Source organism: Eschrichtius robustus, chromosome 4 (assembly GCF_028021215.1).
Source record: "Eschrichtius robustus isolate mEscRob2 chromosome 4, mEscRob2.pri, whole genome shotgun sequence".
Taxonomy (NCBI): Eukaryota; Metazoa; Chordata; class Mammalia; order Artiodactyla; family Eschrichtiidae; genus Eschrichtius; species Eschrichtius robustus.
In genome coordinates this window covers 58,468,643-58,486,032 of record NC_090827.1, presented here as the reverse complement: position 1 = coordinate 58,486,032, position 17,390 = coordinate 58,468,643, and the positions used below count along the sequence as shown (strand labels likewise).

The following is a 17,390-nucleotide window of genomic DNA, read 5'->3' as shown; positions in this document are numbered from 1 at the left end:
GTGATGAAAGGAAAGAACCTACAACCAAGATTACTCTACCCGGCAAGGATCTCATTTAGATTTGATGGAGAAATCAAAAGCTTTACAGACAAGCAAAAGCTAAGAGAATTCAGCACCACCAAACCAGCTCTACAACAAATGCTAAAGGAACTTCTCTAAGTGGGAAACACAAGAGAAGAAAAGGACCTACAAAAACAAACCCAAAACAATTAAGAAAATGGTCATAGGAACATACATAGCGATAATTACCTTAAACGTGAATGGATTAAATGCTCCAACCAAAAGACACAGGCTTGCTGAATGGATACAAAAACAAGACTCATATATATGCTGTCTACAAGAGACCCACTTTAGACCTAGGGACACATACAGACTGAAAGTGAGGGGATGGAAAAAGATATTCCATGCAAATGGAAATCAAAAGAAAGCTGGAGTAGCTATACTCATATCAGATAAAATAGACTTTAAAATAAAGAATGTTACAAGAGACAAAGAAGGACACTACATAATGATCAAGGGATCAATCCAAGAAGAAGATATAACAATTATAAATATATATGCACCCAACATAGGAGCACCTCAATACATAAGGCAACTGCTAACAGCCATAAAAGAGGAAATTGACAGTAACACAATAATAGTGGGGGACTTTAACACCTCACTTACACCAATGGACAGATCATCCAAAATGAAAATAAATAAGGAAACAGAAGCTTTAAATGACACAATAGACCAGATAGATTTAATTGATATTTATAGGACATTCCATCCAAAAACAGCGGATTACACGGTCTTCTCAAGTGCGCACGGAACATTCTCCAGGATAGATCACATCTTGGGTCATAAATCAAGCCTCAGTAAATTTAAGAAAATTGAAATCATATCAAGCATCTTTTCTGACCATAATGCTATGAGATTAGAAATGAATTACAGGGAAAAAAACGTAAAAAAGACAAACACATGGAGGCTAAACAATACGTTACTAAATAAACGAGATCACTGAAAAAATCAAAGAGGAAATCAAAAAATACCTAGAGACAAATGACAATGAAAACACGACGACCCAAAACCTATGGGATGCAGCAAAAGCAGTTCTAAGAGGGAAGTTTATAGCTATACAAGCCTACCTCAAGAAACAAGAAAAATCTCAAGTAAACAATCTAGCCTTACACCTAAAGAAACTAGGGAAAGAAGAACAAACAAAACCCAAAGTTAGCAGAAGGAAAGAAATCATAAAGATCAGAACAGAAATAAATGAAATAGAAACAAAGAAAACAATAGCAAAGATCAATAAAACTAAAAGCTGGTTCTTTGAGAAGATAAACAAAATTGATAAGCCATTAGCCAGACTCATCAAGAAAAAGAGGGAGAGGACTCAAATCAATAAAATCAGAAATGAAAAAGGAGAAGTTACAACAGACACTGCAGAAATACAAAGCATCCTAAGAGACTACTACAGGTAACTTTATGCCAATAAAATGGACAACCTGGAAGAAATGGACAAATTCTTAGAAAGGTATAACCTTCCAAGACTGAACCAGGAAGAAACAGAAAATATGAACAGACCAATCACAAGTAATGAAATTGAAACTGTGATTAAAAATCTTCCAAAAAACAAAAGTCCAGGACCAGATGGCTTCACAGGTGAATTCTATCAAACATTTAGAGAAGAGCTAACACCTATCCTTCTCAAACTCTTCCAAAAAAAAAAAAAAAAGTTAGTAACAGACAACAGGAAATTAAGTAACATACTTCTAAATAATCCATGAGTCAAAGATGAAGACTCAGAGGAAATTTTTTTTAAAATACACTGGACAGAATGAAAATGAAAATACAACATATCAAAATGTATGGAATGCAGCTAAAGTAGTTCTGAGAGGGAAATTATAGTGTATAGTGCTACATCCTTACATTGAAAATGAGGAAAGATTTCAAATCGACAATCTAAATTGTTACTTCAAACAAGAAAAAGAACAAAATAAACCTGAAGTAAGAAGACCGAAGAAACTACTACGATATAGGGATACAGAAAGGTTTAACATAGAAAAAACAGAAAAAGATATACAGTGCAAATTCTAACCAAAAGAGAACTCATGCAGCTGTATTTTTTTCATGTAGCTATATTAATATGAAAGTAATAAGAACAGCATAATGATAAAAGTTTCAAATAACCAGAAAGATGGAACACATGAAAATATATCCTCAATATATGTAATGAAAAGTTGTAAGAACTACAAGAAGAAATAAACAAATCTATAATCAAAGTGGGAGATTTTAACACAGCTCTATTAGTAATGAATAAAAACAAAGTAATCATTAAGTATATATAACACATTCAAATTAGCAAACTTTAATATACATAGGATGCTGTACCAAACAACTATAGAATGTACATTCTTTTTAAGTACATATTTAACATTTATAAAAAGTAATTAAGCATGAGCTGGCTAATATATAACATATTTTTAGAATTTAAATCAGAGTATGTTCTTTGACCACAGTGGAATTAAGCTAGGAATCAGTGACAAAGAAAACTAGAAAAACTCCCCTAAAAATAAAAAAATAAACTTCTAAATGACTCATCAGTCAAAGAAGAAATGAGAGCTTGGAGAAAATATGCTGAACTGAATGATAATGAAAATCATACAAATTAGAACTTGCAGGATACAGCTAAAAGTCATGTTTAGAGGGAGATTTATTAATGAATACATCAGAGAAAAAAAAGTCTAAAAGTGAAAGATTTAGGTGTTATAAGAAGTTAGAAAGAAAACAGCAAATGAAACCCAAAGAAAGCAGAAGGAAAAAATAAAGATAAGAAATTACTGATAGTGAAAAAAAAGTATGATAGAGATGACCAAAAAAGCTAAAAATTGGTTCTTTTCTTCAAAGAAAATATTGATAAATCCCTGGACAAGACTATTCATGAAATAAATAGAGGCAACACAAACAACTAGTATCTGGAATGGAAAAGAGACATCACAATACATTAAAATGGACATTAAAACCTCATAAAAAGATATTCTGAACAACTGTATGCCAATAAATTTGAAAAATGAGATAAAATATTCAAATTAACAAAAAAAAACTTTCAGAAACTGATAAAAAGAGAAATGGAAAATCAGACGAGTATTATAGTTATTAAAGAAATTAAATCAGTAATTGAAACTGCCTACAAAGGAACCCCAGGCTCAGATGTATTCTACCAAATATTTAAGAAAGAAAGAATACCAATCTTAAATAAACTCTTCTAAATAGCAGAAAATGAGGAAATAATCCCCCAAAACTTTAATGAGGCCAACATAACCTTTATATCAAAACTTGACAAGAAAAATTACTGGCCAGTCTCACTCAAATACACATGCAAAAAATCCTAAGTAAAATATCAGCAAACAGAAACAGGGATATATAAAAAGAATAATAATATATTACAAGTTACTTGGGCTTATTCCAGGAATACAAAGGTGGTAATACGAAAAACCATCAATGCAATTACCAAATTAACAGAATAAAGGACAAAAATTTTATACTCATCTTAATAGAAAAAAAGCATTTGATAAAACTCAACATTTATTCATATTAAAAAATAACAGACTCTCTTAGCAAACTAGGAATAGAAGAAAATCCTTAATCTGTTTAAACTATCAATATAAAAACTACAGTGAACATCATACTTAATCATAAATTATTAAAAGCTAATAAATTATGAAATTAGACAATGATTCCCATTATCACCACTTTTAGTTAGCAGTTTACTGGTGGTCTTAGCAAGTGCAATAAAGAAAAAGAGTAACAGATATAAGAATTAGAAAAATAATATTAAAAGTAGAATTTACAGATGATATGATTGCATAAATTGACATTAAAATGCATTAGGATTAAAAAGAATTGAGCAAAGTGGTTGAACACATATTTAGCAAGTGTTCAGCAAGGTGGGAATACCAAGAAGTATACAAAACTCAACTGCACTAAACAAATCAGCAATATCCATTAAGATACTATTTATTTTCAAAAAGACTATAAAAGCATCAAAAAAGTCAATACCTAGAATAAATGTAATAAAAAATGCACAAGACCAATACACAGAAACCTAAAACTAAATAATGAGATAAATTAGAGAAGGCACAATAAATAAAAGAATATTCTACACTGTTAGATTAGAAAACCCAGTGTTGTAAACATGTCAATTCTTTCCAAAGCAGTCTACAGTTGACCCTTGAACAATATGGGGGTTAGGGGCCCTGACTCCTGTACAGTCAAAAATTTGCATATAACCTTACAGTCAGCCCTTCATATCCACGGTTCCACACCACAGATTCAACCAAACGTGGATCCTATAGTACTGTTCATTGAAAAAAAAAATGTGCATATAAGTGGACCCGTGCAGTTCAAACCTGTGTTGTTCAAGAGTCAACTGTATCCCCAATCAAAATCCCTACACTTGGGGGAGGGAAGAAATTTGAAAAGCTGTTTCTAGCAATTTTAATGAAAATACAAGGCAAAAGAAGCATGGGGCCAAAACTAGCCAAGACTTTATAATCAAATCAAGAGGGAAGACTTACTCTACTGTATCTCAAAACATTTTATAAAACTGCCATAATTAACAACAACGTTATACTGCCATAAAGACTAGTGGAAGAGAACAAAAAATAGAGAATCTAGAAATACCATACAAACATTGATGATTCATGACAAAGATGGCACAAAAAAACAGTAATGAAAGGACAGTCTTTTCAATAAATGGCTAAGGGTTAATTTAATACACACATGGAAAAACTGACTCCTGTGTTACACAAACATCAATTCTGGGAAGACTATAGCTCTAAGTGTTGCAAGTAAAAAATGGAGTTTTTCGATACTAACATAGGAGAATACATTCATGAGCTTGAGGTAGAGAAAAATTCTTAAAGAGAACACACAAGCAGTACCACACTAGAAAGATCAATAAAGCAGAGTATGTTAAATTTTTTCTATTCATCAAGAGACAAATTAAGAGAGTGAAAAAGCAACAAGAGCACCAGAAGAGGTATTTGCAACATATGTATCAACAAACAGCTTATATCTAAAACACGTGAAAAACTCCTTAAAAATTACACACACACACCACACATGCCATATGGCTGGGTCAACAGGCTATATCCATAGAGACAAGAGATACTTAATTTTTAAACAACAAGGAAATAACATACACATGCTTTGTATACAACTTAACAGCCACATATTCTTAATTTCTTACTAAAAGGACTTCTCTAATAAGTTTGTTATCTCTCTCTCATCAATCAACCAAAAAACTTTTAAATAACATTAATTTGACTTCACCTTATTGTAAATCTTACGATTTTTTTTAAATTTTGTATGTAGGTGGGTGTCTTCTATGATACAATTAAAAAGAGAACAGCCAAAATATTGTGATGATGGCCTCTATGCTGGGATCTAGATTTCTCTAGCTCTGTTTCAAGATTCTGTGTTTTAGAAAGGCATTATTCCAAGAAAAATATCTGAATTTAGTAGCATCTCCATTCTTTTAAATGTATTTTGAGTGTTTAAACAAACAAAAAAGTTTTAAGTCAAATACTTAATAGCTTTCTTACATTAAAAATTTTTCATCTAGAATATCACTATTTTGATCAGATAAATCTGGTGTTCTTAATTAAAATCTTGCTTTCAAAATTTCCACAGATGTGTAGTGAATCAAACAAGTCATTTCATTCATGAAAAATGTGCACAATGTGTGGGTTCCAAACATTCTGCATCAAATTCAAACAATTGATAACTATGTATCTTTGTGATTAAGAGCAAGACAATCTTGAGTTCACAGCTCTGGCATTAATCAGCTGTGTACTTAGGTAATACTTTATTCTCTGAATCTCAGAATTTGCATCTGTATAATGCCAGTAAAAATTCCTACCTCCTATGTTCCTAAAAAGATTCAACAAGACGATGTAACTAATGATCCTAACATAAAGCACTCAGTATGTGAAAAGAAGAATGTCCCACTACCATGGAATATACTAACGCCAGAAACTTCAATCCTATAAGCAGTTATAAAAAAATGGTCAGATGCCTACAATAAAAATTTTTAAAAATAATAATAACAACAACTAAAAAATAAATGGTCAGAAGCTCTTAAGCAACATGTGATCTATTAGCTAACGGTAATATCTGTAGAGTTTAATATTTACCTGCAAGATTGTCAAGCATGAAGTTCAGTAGCTTTCGGGTTCCATCTGGGTCCTGGTATAAATTGAGAATATCCTGTGATAAAGGATTGCCTAAAGACGAAGAGAAAAATAAAATCTGTAAGAGTTACAATTGGAAGACAAAACAAATGTACACTATAAAACAAAATACTAATTTTCTAAAGTGAAGTTTACTGTACTTAATCTGTTACATAAATTTAAAGAAATCATAGAATTAAATACTCTTTGTTGATAAAGTCATAAAGAAAAACTTCAAAAGAATTATTTCTTTCCAGATTTCAGTTTATACTGTATACCTATAATTTGGGTGTGTCAAAATCACATATATACATACATACATACACACACACACATACAGATATTAATCTTGGTCAGTTCTGAAGTAATATCAAAACTTGGCACCCTTAAGTAACCCATAGGTTCTACATTTATCTTTGAAGATAATACTCTAACTGAAAGAAAAACAGCCTTGTATGAGAAAGAACGAGTGATATCATAAAAAAGGAGGGTCTTCCTAGTTAGAATATTTATACTACACATGGAGAAAAGGAAGGTATTTCAAGTGAAAAGAAAACCTATCATTACCAAGATGAGTTAATGAAATGTAGAGGGAAATAAGAATTTTTTTTATGACAGTGATCAGGGGTTATCTGAATACTGAGAGTACAGATATATCAACTTTCAAAAAACTAACTACTGTTAACAGTCTATATATTCTTTTAAGAAATAAAGGCGGTATTTATTAAGACAAGCATGCAAAAATAGTCTAGCAAACAGATTTGAGAAAATAAAAATTGTAGAACTTTCAGAAATGAAGTTTCTAACTATTAAAACAAAATCTTCAATATAACACACACCAATCAGAATAGCTAAAATTAAAACGCAATGACCAACGAAGTGGTTAGAAAGAATGTGAAGTACCTGGAACTCTCAGAAGTTGCTGGTGAAAGTGTAAAATAGTACAACTATGGTGAAAATCTGGTTAGCAGCTTCCAACTGACTTGAAAGTGGGAAAAAGAAACTTCCTGGGTTGATGGAAATGTTCTACATCTTGAGTTAGGCAGTTACGTTTGTCAAAATTAGTCAAGCAGCATACTTAAGTACTTGGGTATTTTACTGTATGTAATTATAACTCAGTAAAGTACTAGGGGAAAAAACCTAGGCAGTAGATGACATACAGCTGAAAATAAAATAAGTGAACAGGAAAACCATATTCAAAGAAATTACCCAGAATGCATCACTGAGCATCAAGAAAATGTAAAATATGAGACAATAAAAATATGGGAGTTAGAACAAGAAATCTTAATATACGTTGAACTGGAACTCTAGAAAGAGAGAACAGTAATTTGGTTTCTGGTCCGACATGTAAAGAGACTGGAAGTTGTCACTCTCACCTCCACAACTGAGGTCACAGGGCAAACTGCTATCCTGAACACAAGCAGGGCCCTATACTTTGCTGCATTTTACTCCCCGGGGTCCTACTGGGTTCTCACTATAAAGACTGGAAAAAAAAACCCTTGTGCTTCTGTTAGGGGAGAGGGAAAGTAATGTTCTCCTTAACCAATTCTGCCCACAAGGGAAACCATTTTACCAGAGTATAACCAAGTGGGGTTTTACCAAAGCCTAACCAACCCAATATTTCTCTTATCCCACTCCAGCCCCCTCTAGCGTGTGGGGAGGGAGGATACCCAACTCAGACTCACCAAAAGACTGAGACCTAATCATAGGACTAGAGGACTCTTCTTCTCCTTCACACTTTATCACATCAACAGAGCTCCTATGTAACAGAGGGTTAGAGCTCAAGAACTGCAAGCCTCAGACCCTAGTTAAAGAGTCTCTGGGAAAACCCAAGGATAACAGAAGTGACAAAAACAAGGACATGAGAGGAAATTTTAGATTCTGACACACAGATGGAATAAACAGTAAACACATTCTAACTCCTAGCCAGAAGGAGATTAGAGAAAGAGGAGAAATGAGACAGGCAATATTCAAAAAGAAAAAGGCTGCAAACTTTCAAAAGCTAACTTCTAAAAAATTGAATAAACTTATACAAGAAGCACAATATATACAAAGAAGTTTACGAAAACTTTCATTTTACGTTGTACTGCAAACTAGAGAATGCCAATGGCAAATACAAGACTTTAAAACCAGATAGGGAACCACAGTTACAGAAAGATAGACAAGATGAAAAGGCAGAGGGCTATGTACCAGATGAAGGAACAAGAAAAAACCCCAGAAAAACAACTAAATGAAGTGGAGATAGGCAACCTTCCAGAAAAAGAATTCAGAATAATGATAGTGAAGACGATCCAGGACCTCGGAATAAGAATGGAGGCAAAGATCGAGAAGATGCAAGAAATGATTAACAAAGACCTAGAAGAATTAAAGAACAAACAAACAGAGATGACCAATACAATAACTGAAATGAAAACTACACTAGAAGGAATCAATAGCAGAATAACTGAGGCAGAAGAACGGATAAGTGACCTGGAAGACAGAATGGTGGAATTCACTGCTGCGGAACAGACTAAAGAAAAAAGAATGAAAAGAAATGAAGACAGCCTAAGAGACCTCTGGGACAACATTAAACGCAACAACATTCGCATTATAGGGGTCCCAGAAGGAGAAGAGAGAGAGAAAGGACCAGAGAAAATATTTGAAGAGATTATAGTCGAAAACTTCCCTAACATGGGAAAGGAAATAGCCACCCAAGTCCAGGAAGCGCAGAGAGTCCCATACAGAATAAACCCAAGGAGAAACACGCCGAGACACATAGTAATCAAAGTGGCAAAAATTAAAGACAAAGAAAAATTATTGAAAGCAGCAAGGGAAAAACGACAAATAACATACAAGGGAACTCCCATAAGGTTAACAGCTGATTTCTCAGCAGAAACTCTACAAGCCAGAAGGGAGTGGCATGATATACTTAAAGTGATGAAAGGGAAGAACCTACAACCAAGATTACTCTACCCAGCAAGGATCTCATTTAGATTTGATGGAGAAATCAAAAGCTTTACAGACAAGCAAAAGCTAAGAGAATTCAGCACCACCAAACCAGCTCTACAACAAATGCTAAAGGAACTTCTCTAAGTGGGAAACACAAGAGAAGAAAAGGACCTACAAAAACAAACCCAAAACAATTAAGAAAATGGTCATAGGAACATACATAGCGATAATTACCTTAAACGTGAATGGATTAAATGCCCCAACCAAAAGACATAGACTGGCTGAATGGATACAAAAACAAGACCCATATATATGCTGTCTACAAGAGACCCACTTTAGACCTAGGGACACATACAGACTGAAAGTGAGGGGATGCAAAAAGATATTCCATGCAAATGGAAATCAAAAGAAAGCTGGAGTAGCTATACTCATATCAGATAAAATAGACTTTAAAATAAAGAATGTTATAAGAGACAAGGAAGGACACTACATAATGATCCAGGGATCAATCCAAGAAGAAGATATAACAATTATAAATATATATGCACCCAACATAGGAGCACCTCAATACATAAGGCAACTGCTAACAGCTATAAAAGAGGAAATCGACAGTAACACAATAATAGTGGGGGACTTTAACACTTCACTTACACCAATGGACAGATCATCCAAAATGAAAATAAATAAGGAAACAGAAGCTTTAAATGACACAATAGACCACATAGATTTAATTGATATATATAGAACATTCCATCCAAAAACAGCAGATTACACGTTCTTCTCAAGTGCGCACGGAACATTCTCCAGGATAGATCACATCTTGGGTCACAAATCAAGCCTCAGTAAATTTAAGAAAATTGAAATCATATCAAGCATCTTTTCTGACCACAACGCTATGAGATTAGAAATGAATTACAGGGAAAAAAACGTAAAAAGGACAAACACATGGAGGCTAAACAATACGTTACTAAATAACCAAGAGATCACTGAAGAAATCAAAGAGGAAATAAAAAACTACCTAGAGACAAATGACAATGAAAACACGACGACCCAAAACCTATGGGATGCAGCAAAAGCGGTTCTAAGAGGGAAGTTTATAGCTATACAAGCCTACATAAAGAAACAAGAAAAATCTCAAGTAAACAATCTAACCTTACACCTAAAGAAACTAGAGAAAGAAGAACAAACAAAACCCAAAGTTAGCAGAAGGAAAGAAATCATAAAGATCAGAGCAGAAATAAATGAAATAGAAACAAAGAAAACAATAGCAAAGATCAATAAAACTAAAAGTTGGTTCTTTGAGAAGATAAACAAAATTGATAAGCCATTAGCCAGACTCATCAAGAAAAAGAGGGAGAGGACTCAAATCAATAAAATCAGAAATGAAAAAGGAGAAGTTACAACAGACACCGCAGAAATACAAAGCATCCTAAGAGACTACTACAAGCAACTTTATGCCAATAAAATGGACAACCTGGAAGAAATGGACAAATTCTTAGAAAGGTATAACCTTCCAAGACTGAATCAGGAAGAAATAGAAAATATGAACAGACCAATCACAAGTAATGAAATTGAAACTGTGATTAAAAATCTTCCAACAAACAAAAGTCCAGGACCAGATGGCTTCACAGGTGAATTCTATCAAACATTTAGAGAAGAGCTAACACCCATCCTTCTCAAACTCTTCCAAAAAATTGCAGAGGAAGGAACACTCCCAAACTCATTCTATGAGGCCACCATCACCCTGATACCAAAACCAGACAAAGACACTACAAAAAAAGAAAATTACAGACCAATATCACTGATGAATATAGATGCAAAAATCCTCAACAAAATACTAGCAAACAGAATCCAACAACACATTAAAAGGATCATACACCACGATCAAGTGGGATTTATCCCAGGGATGCAAGGATTCTTCAATATACGCAAATCAATCAATGTGATACACCATATTAACAAATTGAAGAAGAAAAACCATATGATCATCTCAATAGAGGCAGAAAAAGCTTTTGACAAAATTCAACACCGATTTCTGATAAAAACTCTCCAGAAAGTGGGCATAGAGGGAACCTACCTCAACATAATAAAGGCCATATATGACAAACCCACAGCAAACATCATTCTCAATGGTGAAAAACTGAAAGCATTTCCTCTAAGATCAGGAACGAGACAAGGATGTCCACTCTCACCACTATTATTCAACATAGTTCTGGAAGTCCTAGCCACGGCAATCAGAGAAGAAAAAGAAATAAAAGGAATACAAGTTGGAAAAGAAGAAGTAAAACTGTCACTGTTTGCGGATGACATGATACTATACATAGAGAATCCTAAAACTGCCACCAGAAAACTGCTAGAGCTAATTAATGAATATGGTAAAGTTGCAGGATACAAAATTAATGCACAGAAATCTCTTGCATTCCTATACACTAATGATGAAAAATCTGAAAGAGAAATTATGGAAACACTCCCATTTACCACTGCAACAAAAAGAATAAAATACCTAGGAATAAACCTACCTAGGGAGACAAAAGACCTGTATGCAGAAAACTATAAGACACTGATGAAAGAAATTAAAGATGATACCAACAGATGGAGAGATATACCATGTTCTTGGATTGGAAGAATCAACATTGTGAAAATGAGTATACTACCCAAAGCAATCTACAGATTCAATGCAATCCTTATCAAATTACCAATGGCATTTTTTACGGAGCTAGAACAAATCATCTTAAAATTTGTATGGAGACACAAAAGACCCCGAATAGCCAAAGCAGTCTTGAGGCAAAAAAACGGAGCTGGAGGAATCAGACTCCCTGACTTCAGACTATACTACAAAGCTACAGTAATCAAGACAATATGGTACTGGCACAAAAACAGAAACATAGATCAATGGAACAAGATAGAAAGCCCAGAGATTAACCCACGCACCTATGGTCAACTAATCTATGACAAAGGAGGCAAAGATATACAATGGAGAAAAGACAGCCTCTTCAATAAGTGGTGCTGGGAAAACTGGACAGCTACATGTAAAAGAATGAAATTAGAATACTCCCTAACACCATACACAAAAATAAACTCAAAATGGATTAGAGACCTAAATATAAGACTGGACACTATAAAACTCTTAGAGGAAAACATAGGAAGAACACTCTTTGACATAAATCACAGCAAGATCTTTTTTGATCCACCTCCTAGAGTAATGGAAATAAAAACAAAAATAAACAAGTGGGACCTAATGAAACTTCAAAGCTTTTGCACAGCAAAGGAAACCATAAACAAGACGAAAAGACAACCCTCAGAATGGGAGAAAATATTTGCAAATGAATCAACGGACAAAGGATTAATCTCCAAAATATATAAACAGCTCATTCAGCTCAATATCAAAGAAACAAACACCCCAATCCAAAAATGGGCAGAAGACCTAAATAGACATTTCTCCAAAGAAGACATACAGACGGCCACGAAGCACATGAAAAGATGCTCAACATCACTAATGATTAGAGAAATGCAAATCAAAACTACAATGAGGTATCACCTCACTCCTGTTAGAATGGGCATCATCAGAAAATCTACAAACAACAAATGCTGGAGAGGGTGTGGAGAAAAGGGAACCCTCTTGCACTGTTGGTGGGAATGTAAATTGATACAGCCACTATGGAGAACAATATGGAGGTTCCTTAAAAAACTAAAAATAGAATTACCATATGACCCAGCAATCCCACTACTGGGCATATACCCAGAGAAAACCATAATTCAAAAAGACACATGCACCCGAATGTTCATTGCAGCACTATTTCCAATAGCCAGGTCATGGAAGCAACCTAAATGCCCATCAGCAGACGAATGGATAAAGAAGAAGTGGTACATATATACAATGGAATATTACTCAGCCATAAAAAGGAACGAAATTGAGTCATTTGTTGAGACGTGGATGGATCTAGAGACTGTCATACAGAGTGAAGTAAGTCAGAAAGAGAAAAACAAATATTGTATATTAATGCATGTATGTGGAACCTAGAAAAATGGTACAGATGAGCCAGTTTGCAGGGCAGAAGTTGAGACACAGATGTAGAGAATGGACATATGGACACCAAGGGGGGAAAACTGCGGTGAGGTGGGGATGGTGGTGTGCTGAATTGGGCGATTGGGATTGACATGTATACAGTGATGTGTATAAAATTGATGCCTAATAAGAACCTGCAGTATAAAAAAACAAACAACTAATACTAAACTTTCATTGGGTTATTTGTATGGAAATATGTTAATATAAATGTTTCAGACATTACATGAAATTTCTAAAAATCTTATATTTGTATTTGTATGGAAATATGTATGGAAATATGTTAATATAAATGTTTCAGACATTACATGAAATTTCTACAAATCTTATATGTTCTGGTATAATGTTATAAGTAATAATCCTAGTTATTACTTTAAAATGTATATCTCAGAAATAACTAATTTTCTTGTCAACTGCATTATTATGAACTTTCGTCAAATCTTTAACCGTGGTCATTTTTAAGTCTTTTGTCATTTACAGACAGTTCTGGGTGTACTCTGATGATTTTGCAAATATGTTCCTATAAAAGGGTTTCATCTTCAAGAAATTCATGGAAAAGACTCTGACAAGTACAGGTTTCTGGTAACTGACTGTACTGCTGAACTGAATGAATAAGCATTTTCAGAACTCTAATGAAAAACTGATGAACTCATAAAAGTGCTAACAAAAGATCAAGATGAAAAAAAAAAAATTAATTACATGGGACTGAGTGAACTGATGAGGATGAGTATAATTTTTGTGACTTTCTGTCTGAATTTAAAAAAAAAAAATCCCACAAGGACTCAGAGGCAAAGAATATACAAATCAATTTTCACTGCAAAGTAAAGGAGCTGTTACAGTGGAGGATTACTGGACTGAATGTCAATATTATGACATAGTATGAGTGTGTTTCATGTTTGGTAATTGCAATCATTGTTGCTTTTGTTGTGGTCATCCATGTACAATACTTGGTGTCAGTCTATTTATCCCTTGTAAAAATAAAATACAGTGTGTGTGTGTGAGAAAAAAAAAAAAAAAAAGAAGAAAAGAACTAAGGTTGTGGTTTTGGAAACTATTTTTATTCTTTTTCCTTCTTGGACTCTAAAGCACATTTATTTATTAAAACTTTTGAGAAATCAAAAAAAAAAAAAAAAAAAAAAAACCAGATAGGGAAAAAGGATCAATTACTTCTAAAGAAAAAAATATGAGAATGCCAACAAAATTCATTAACAACAACAGAATACAGTACAGTAACAGTAACAATACAGTAGAATAATATCTCTAAAGAGTTGCAAGATGGTATTTGAGACTTTAATACTCCTCTACCAGTCACCAATATAAAAAGTAGACAGAAAATCAATAAAAATGAAGAAGACCCTAACAACACTGTCAAACAACTAACTGATATCTATATAATACTCTACTCAAACACAAGAAGATATACATTCTTTTCGAGTACACATGAATATTCACCAAGAGAGACCATACTTTGGGCCAGGAAACAAACTATAACATATTTAAATGAAATGAAATCACACAAAGCATACTATCCGACCATAACAAAACTAGAAATCGACAACAGACAGACATCTGGAAAATCCCCAAGTACTTTGATACAACTAAATCAGTGTTTAGAGGAAAATTTATAGCATCAAATGCTTATATTAGAAAAGAAAAATCTAAAATCAGTGACCTAACCTCCATATTAAGAATCTAAAAAAAGAAGAGCAAATACACCCCCAAAGAAACCAAAAGGAAGGAACTAATAAAGAGCCAAAATCTATAAAATCTAAGATAGGAAAACAACAGATTCCTACTGAACCCAAAAGATGGTTCTTTGAAAGAGGCAATAAAATTGACAAACCTCTCTTTGACCAGGACAAAAAGACACAAACTATAAACATCAAGAATGAAAGACAGAACAGCCCTTGAGACATTAAAAGGATAGAGAGTATTAAAAACTGTTTATGTGCATAAATTCAACAACTTAGAAGAAATGAATAAGTTCCTTCTAAGACAGAAACTACCACACCTCCAAAAGAAATGGATAGAGAACAGCAAAAACGGCAGAGAAGAACTCCAAAATTTTGCCCCTCCACGAAAGCAGTATCAAAAACCAAAAAAGCTAGCAAACATTGCAGACTCAACTATTTCAGAGCTCTGGAAATTAACTAAATGATTACGGCAACCCAGGGGGTCAAGAAAAAAGGACAGTGATTTGTGGAGTTTTAAACCTTCTCCTGGTCCCTCACGGCCGGGGCAGCTTGGCAGCCACTTTGGAGCAACCAAAACTGAGCTGGAGCACTCTCAAAGCCTCATTCCCAAACACTAGTCATTATCTGACCTGTGTGGTGGTTCCTCTACTCTTGCATAGTGTTATAAGACTTCTTCCTGGAGGAGAAGGAGGAAACTATTACTGGCAAATGTTTTAAATTTGTAGGTGTCCAAGGTCATGGAAACAGTTGGGGCAAACAACAGACTAACCAAAAAGCTTAAAAGGAAAAACTTGGGAATGAGATGTCAGTACGTGCTCCAAAAAGCTCTGACATACTCCTGGGACTCTAGAAGGTCATATGGACATGGAGGTCTACGCACATGCTCAGGAAAGACCTAAAAATAGCCTAAGCTCTCACCTCTGTCTGACCTTGAGGCTTTGCAATGAAGGAAGTGAAGGACAAGGCAGAGTTATAAACTTCTTGGCTGAGTAATGAAGGTGAGCCCCAAAACACAAACCGAGCCACTTGGCCAGGAGTGGGAGACTTACTGGTTACAGGCAGTTAAGGAAATCTCTGTCCAACCATTAGCTGACCGTAAACTGAATAAAAAGACTTCAATGGCCACACGTGACAAAGCATACAAAATTTACAGAATTAGTTCTGAAAAGTCACTAAAGCAACAAACAACAAATAAAACAAGCAGCAGCAACAGACAACCCTGGGAAAGGGAGAGAGTCTAATTCCAAAGTTGCTGCATTATTTGAAATGTCCAGTTCTTAACAAAAAAAACCTATAAAACATACAAAGAAACAAGAGAGTATGTCCCATACTAAGGGAGAAGAGCCATCAATAAAAACTGTCCCTAAGATAAATAAAAATTGTACCCAAGGACTTAAGAGAAAACACTTTGAAAATCCACTATTTTAATATGCTTAAAGAGCTGAAGAAAACCATGTCTAAAGAATTAAAATGAAGTATGAGAATGATATCTCACCAAACAGAGAATATCAAAATAGAAACAGAAATTATAAAAAGGAACCAAATAGAAATTATAAAACAAAACAAAACAAAATCACTAGAAGGGCTCAAGAGCAGTACTGAACAGGTAGAAGAAAAGATCTGTGACCCTGAAGAGAGGTTAGTTGAAGTTACACAGTCTGAAGAAAAGAAAAAAGAATGAAGAAAAATTAACAGAGCTCAGAGATCTATCAGACAACAAGTGTACCAACATATGCAAAATGGGAGTCCCAGAAGAGGAGGAGAAAAAAGAACAGGAAAAAAATGTAAAGAAAAAATGGTCAAAAGATCCCAAATTTAAAGAAAAGCATTAATAGAAGAAGCTCAATAAACTCCAAGTAAAATAAAATGTAAGTGAGATCTACTCCTGGACAAATTATAATAAAACTGTGCAAAGTCAAAGACAGAAAGAGAATCTTGAAAGCTCTAAGACAGAAGTGACACATGGTATACAGATCCTCAAAATAAGATTAACAGCTGGTTTCTCATCAGAAACCATGGAGGCCAAAAGGCAGTAGAATAACATATTTAAAGTACTGAAAGGGGAAAAAAACCCAAAAAAAAAAAACAACTATCAACCAGGAATTCTATATCCAGCAAAAATATCCTTCAAAAATAAAGGGGATAGTAAGACATTCCCAAATAAACAAACAGAATTTCTCACTAGCAGACCAACCCTACAGGAAATACTAAAGAGATTCCTCTAACTGAAATGAAAGGACACAGGACAGTAACTTGAATCCATATGAAAAATCAAGAGTACCAGTAAAGGTACTCTACATAGCACATATAAAAGACAGTATAAATGTAATTTTTGTTTTTAATTTTTTTTCCTGATATGAGATAACTGCATACAGCAATAATTTTATATCTATGTCGATGGGCACACAATGTAAAAAGATGATATTTGTAATGATAACAGCATAAAAGAGAAGTGAATGGAGTTATAGGTGCAAAGTTCTTTTATATTAT

General features: G+C 33.9%; 1 protein-coding gene across 5 annotated transcripts in view; it reads right to left on the bottom strand.

Annotated features, from left to right (window-relative positions):
- The window catches only part of CNOT6L (CCR4-NOT transcription complex subunit 6 like), a 119,180-nt gene that overhangs the window by 36,947 nt on the left and 64,843 nt on the right, over positions 1-17,390 (bottom strand). For all 5 annotated transcript variants that reach the window (XM_068542790.1, XM_068542789.1, XM_068542786.1 and 2 more), the window contains one exon: positions 6,180-6,269. In XM_068542790.1, the coding sequence (XP_068398891.1) occupies positions 6,180-6,269 (90 nt within the window). The remainder of the gene's footprint in view (positions 1-6,179; positions 6,270-17,390) is intronic.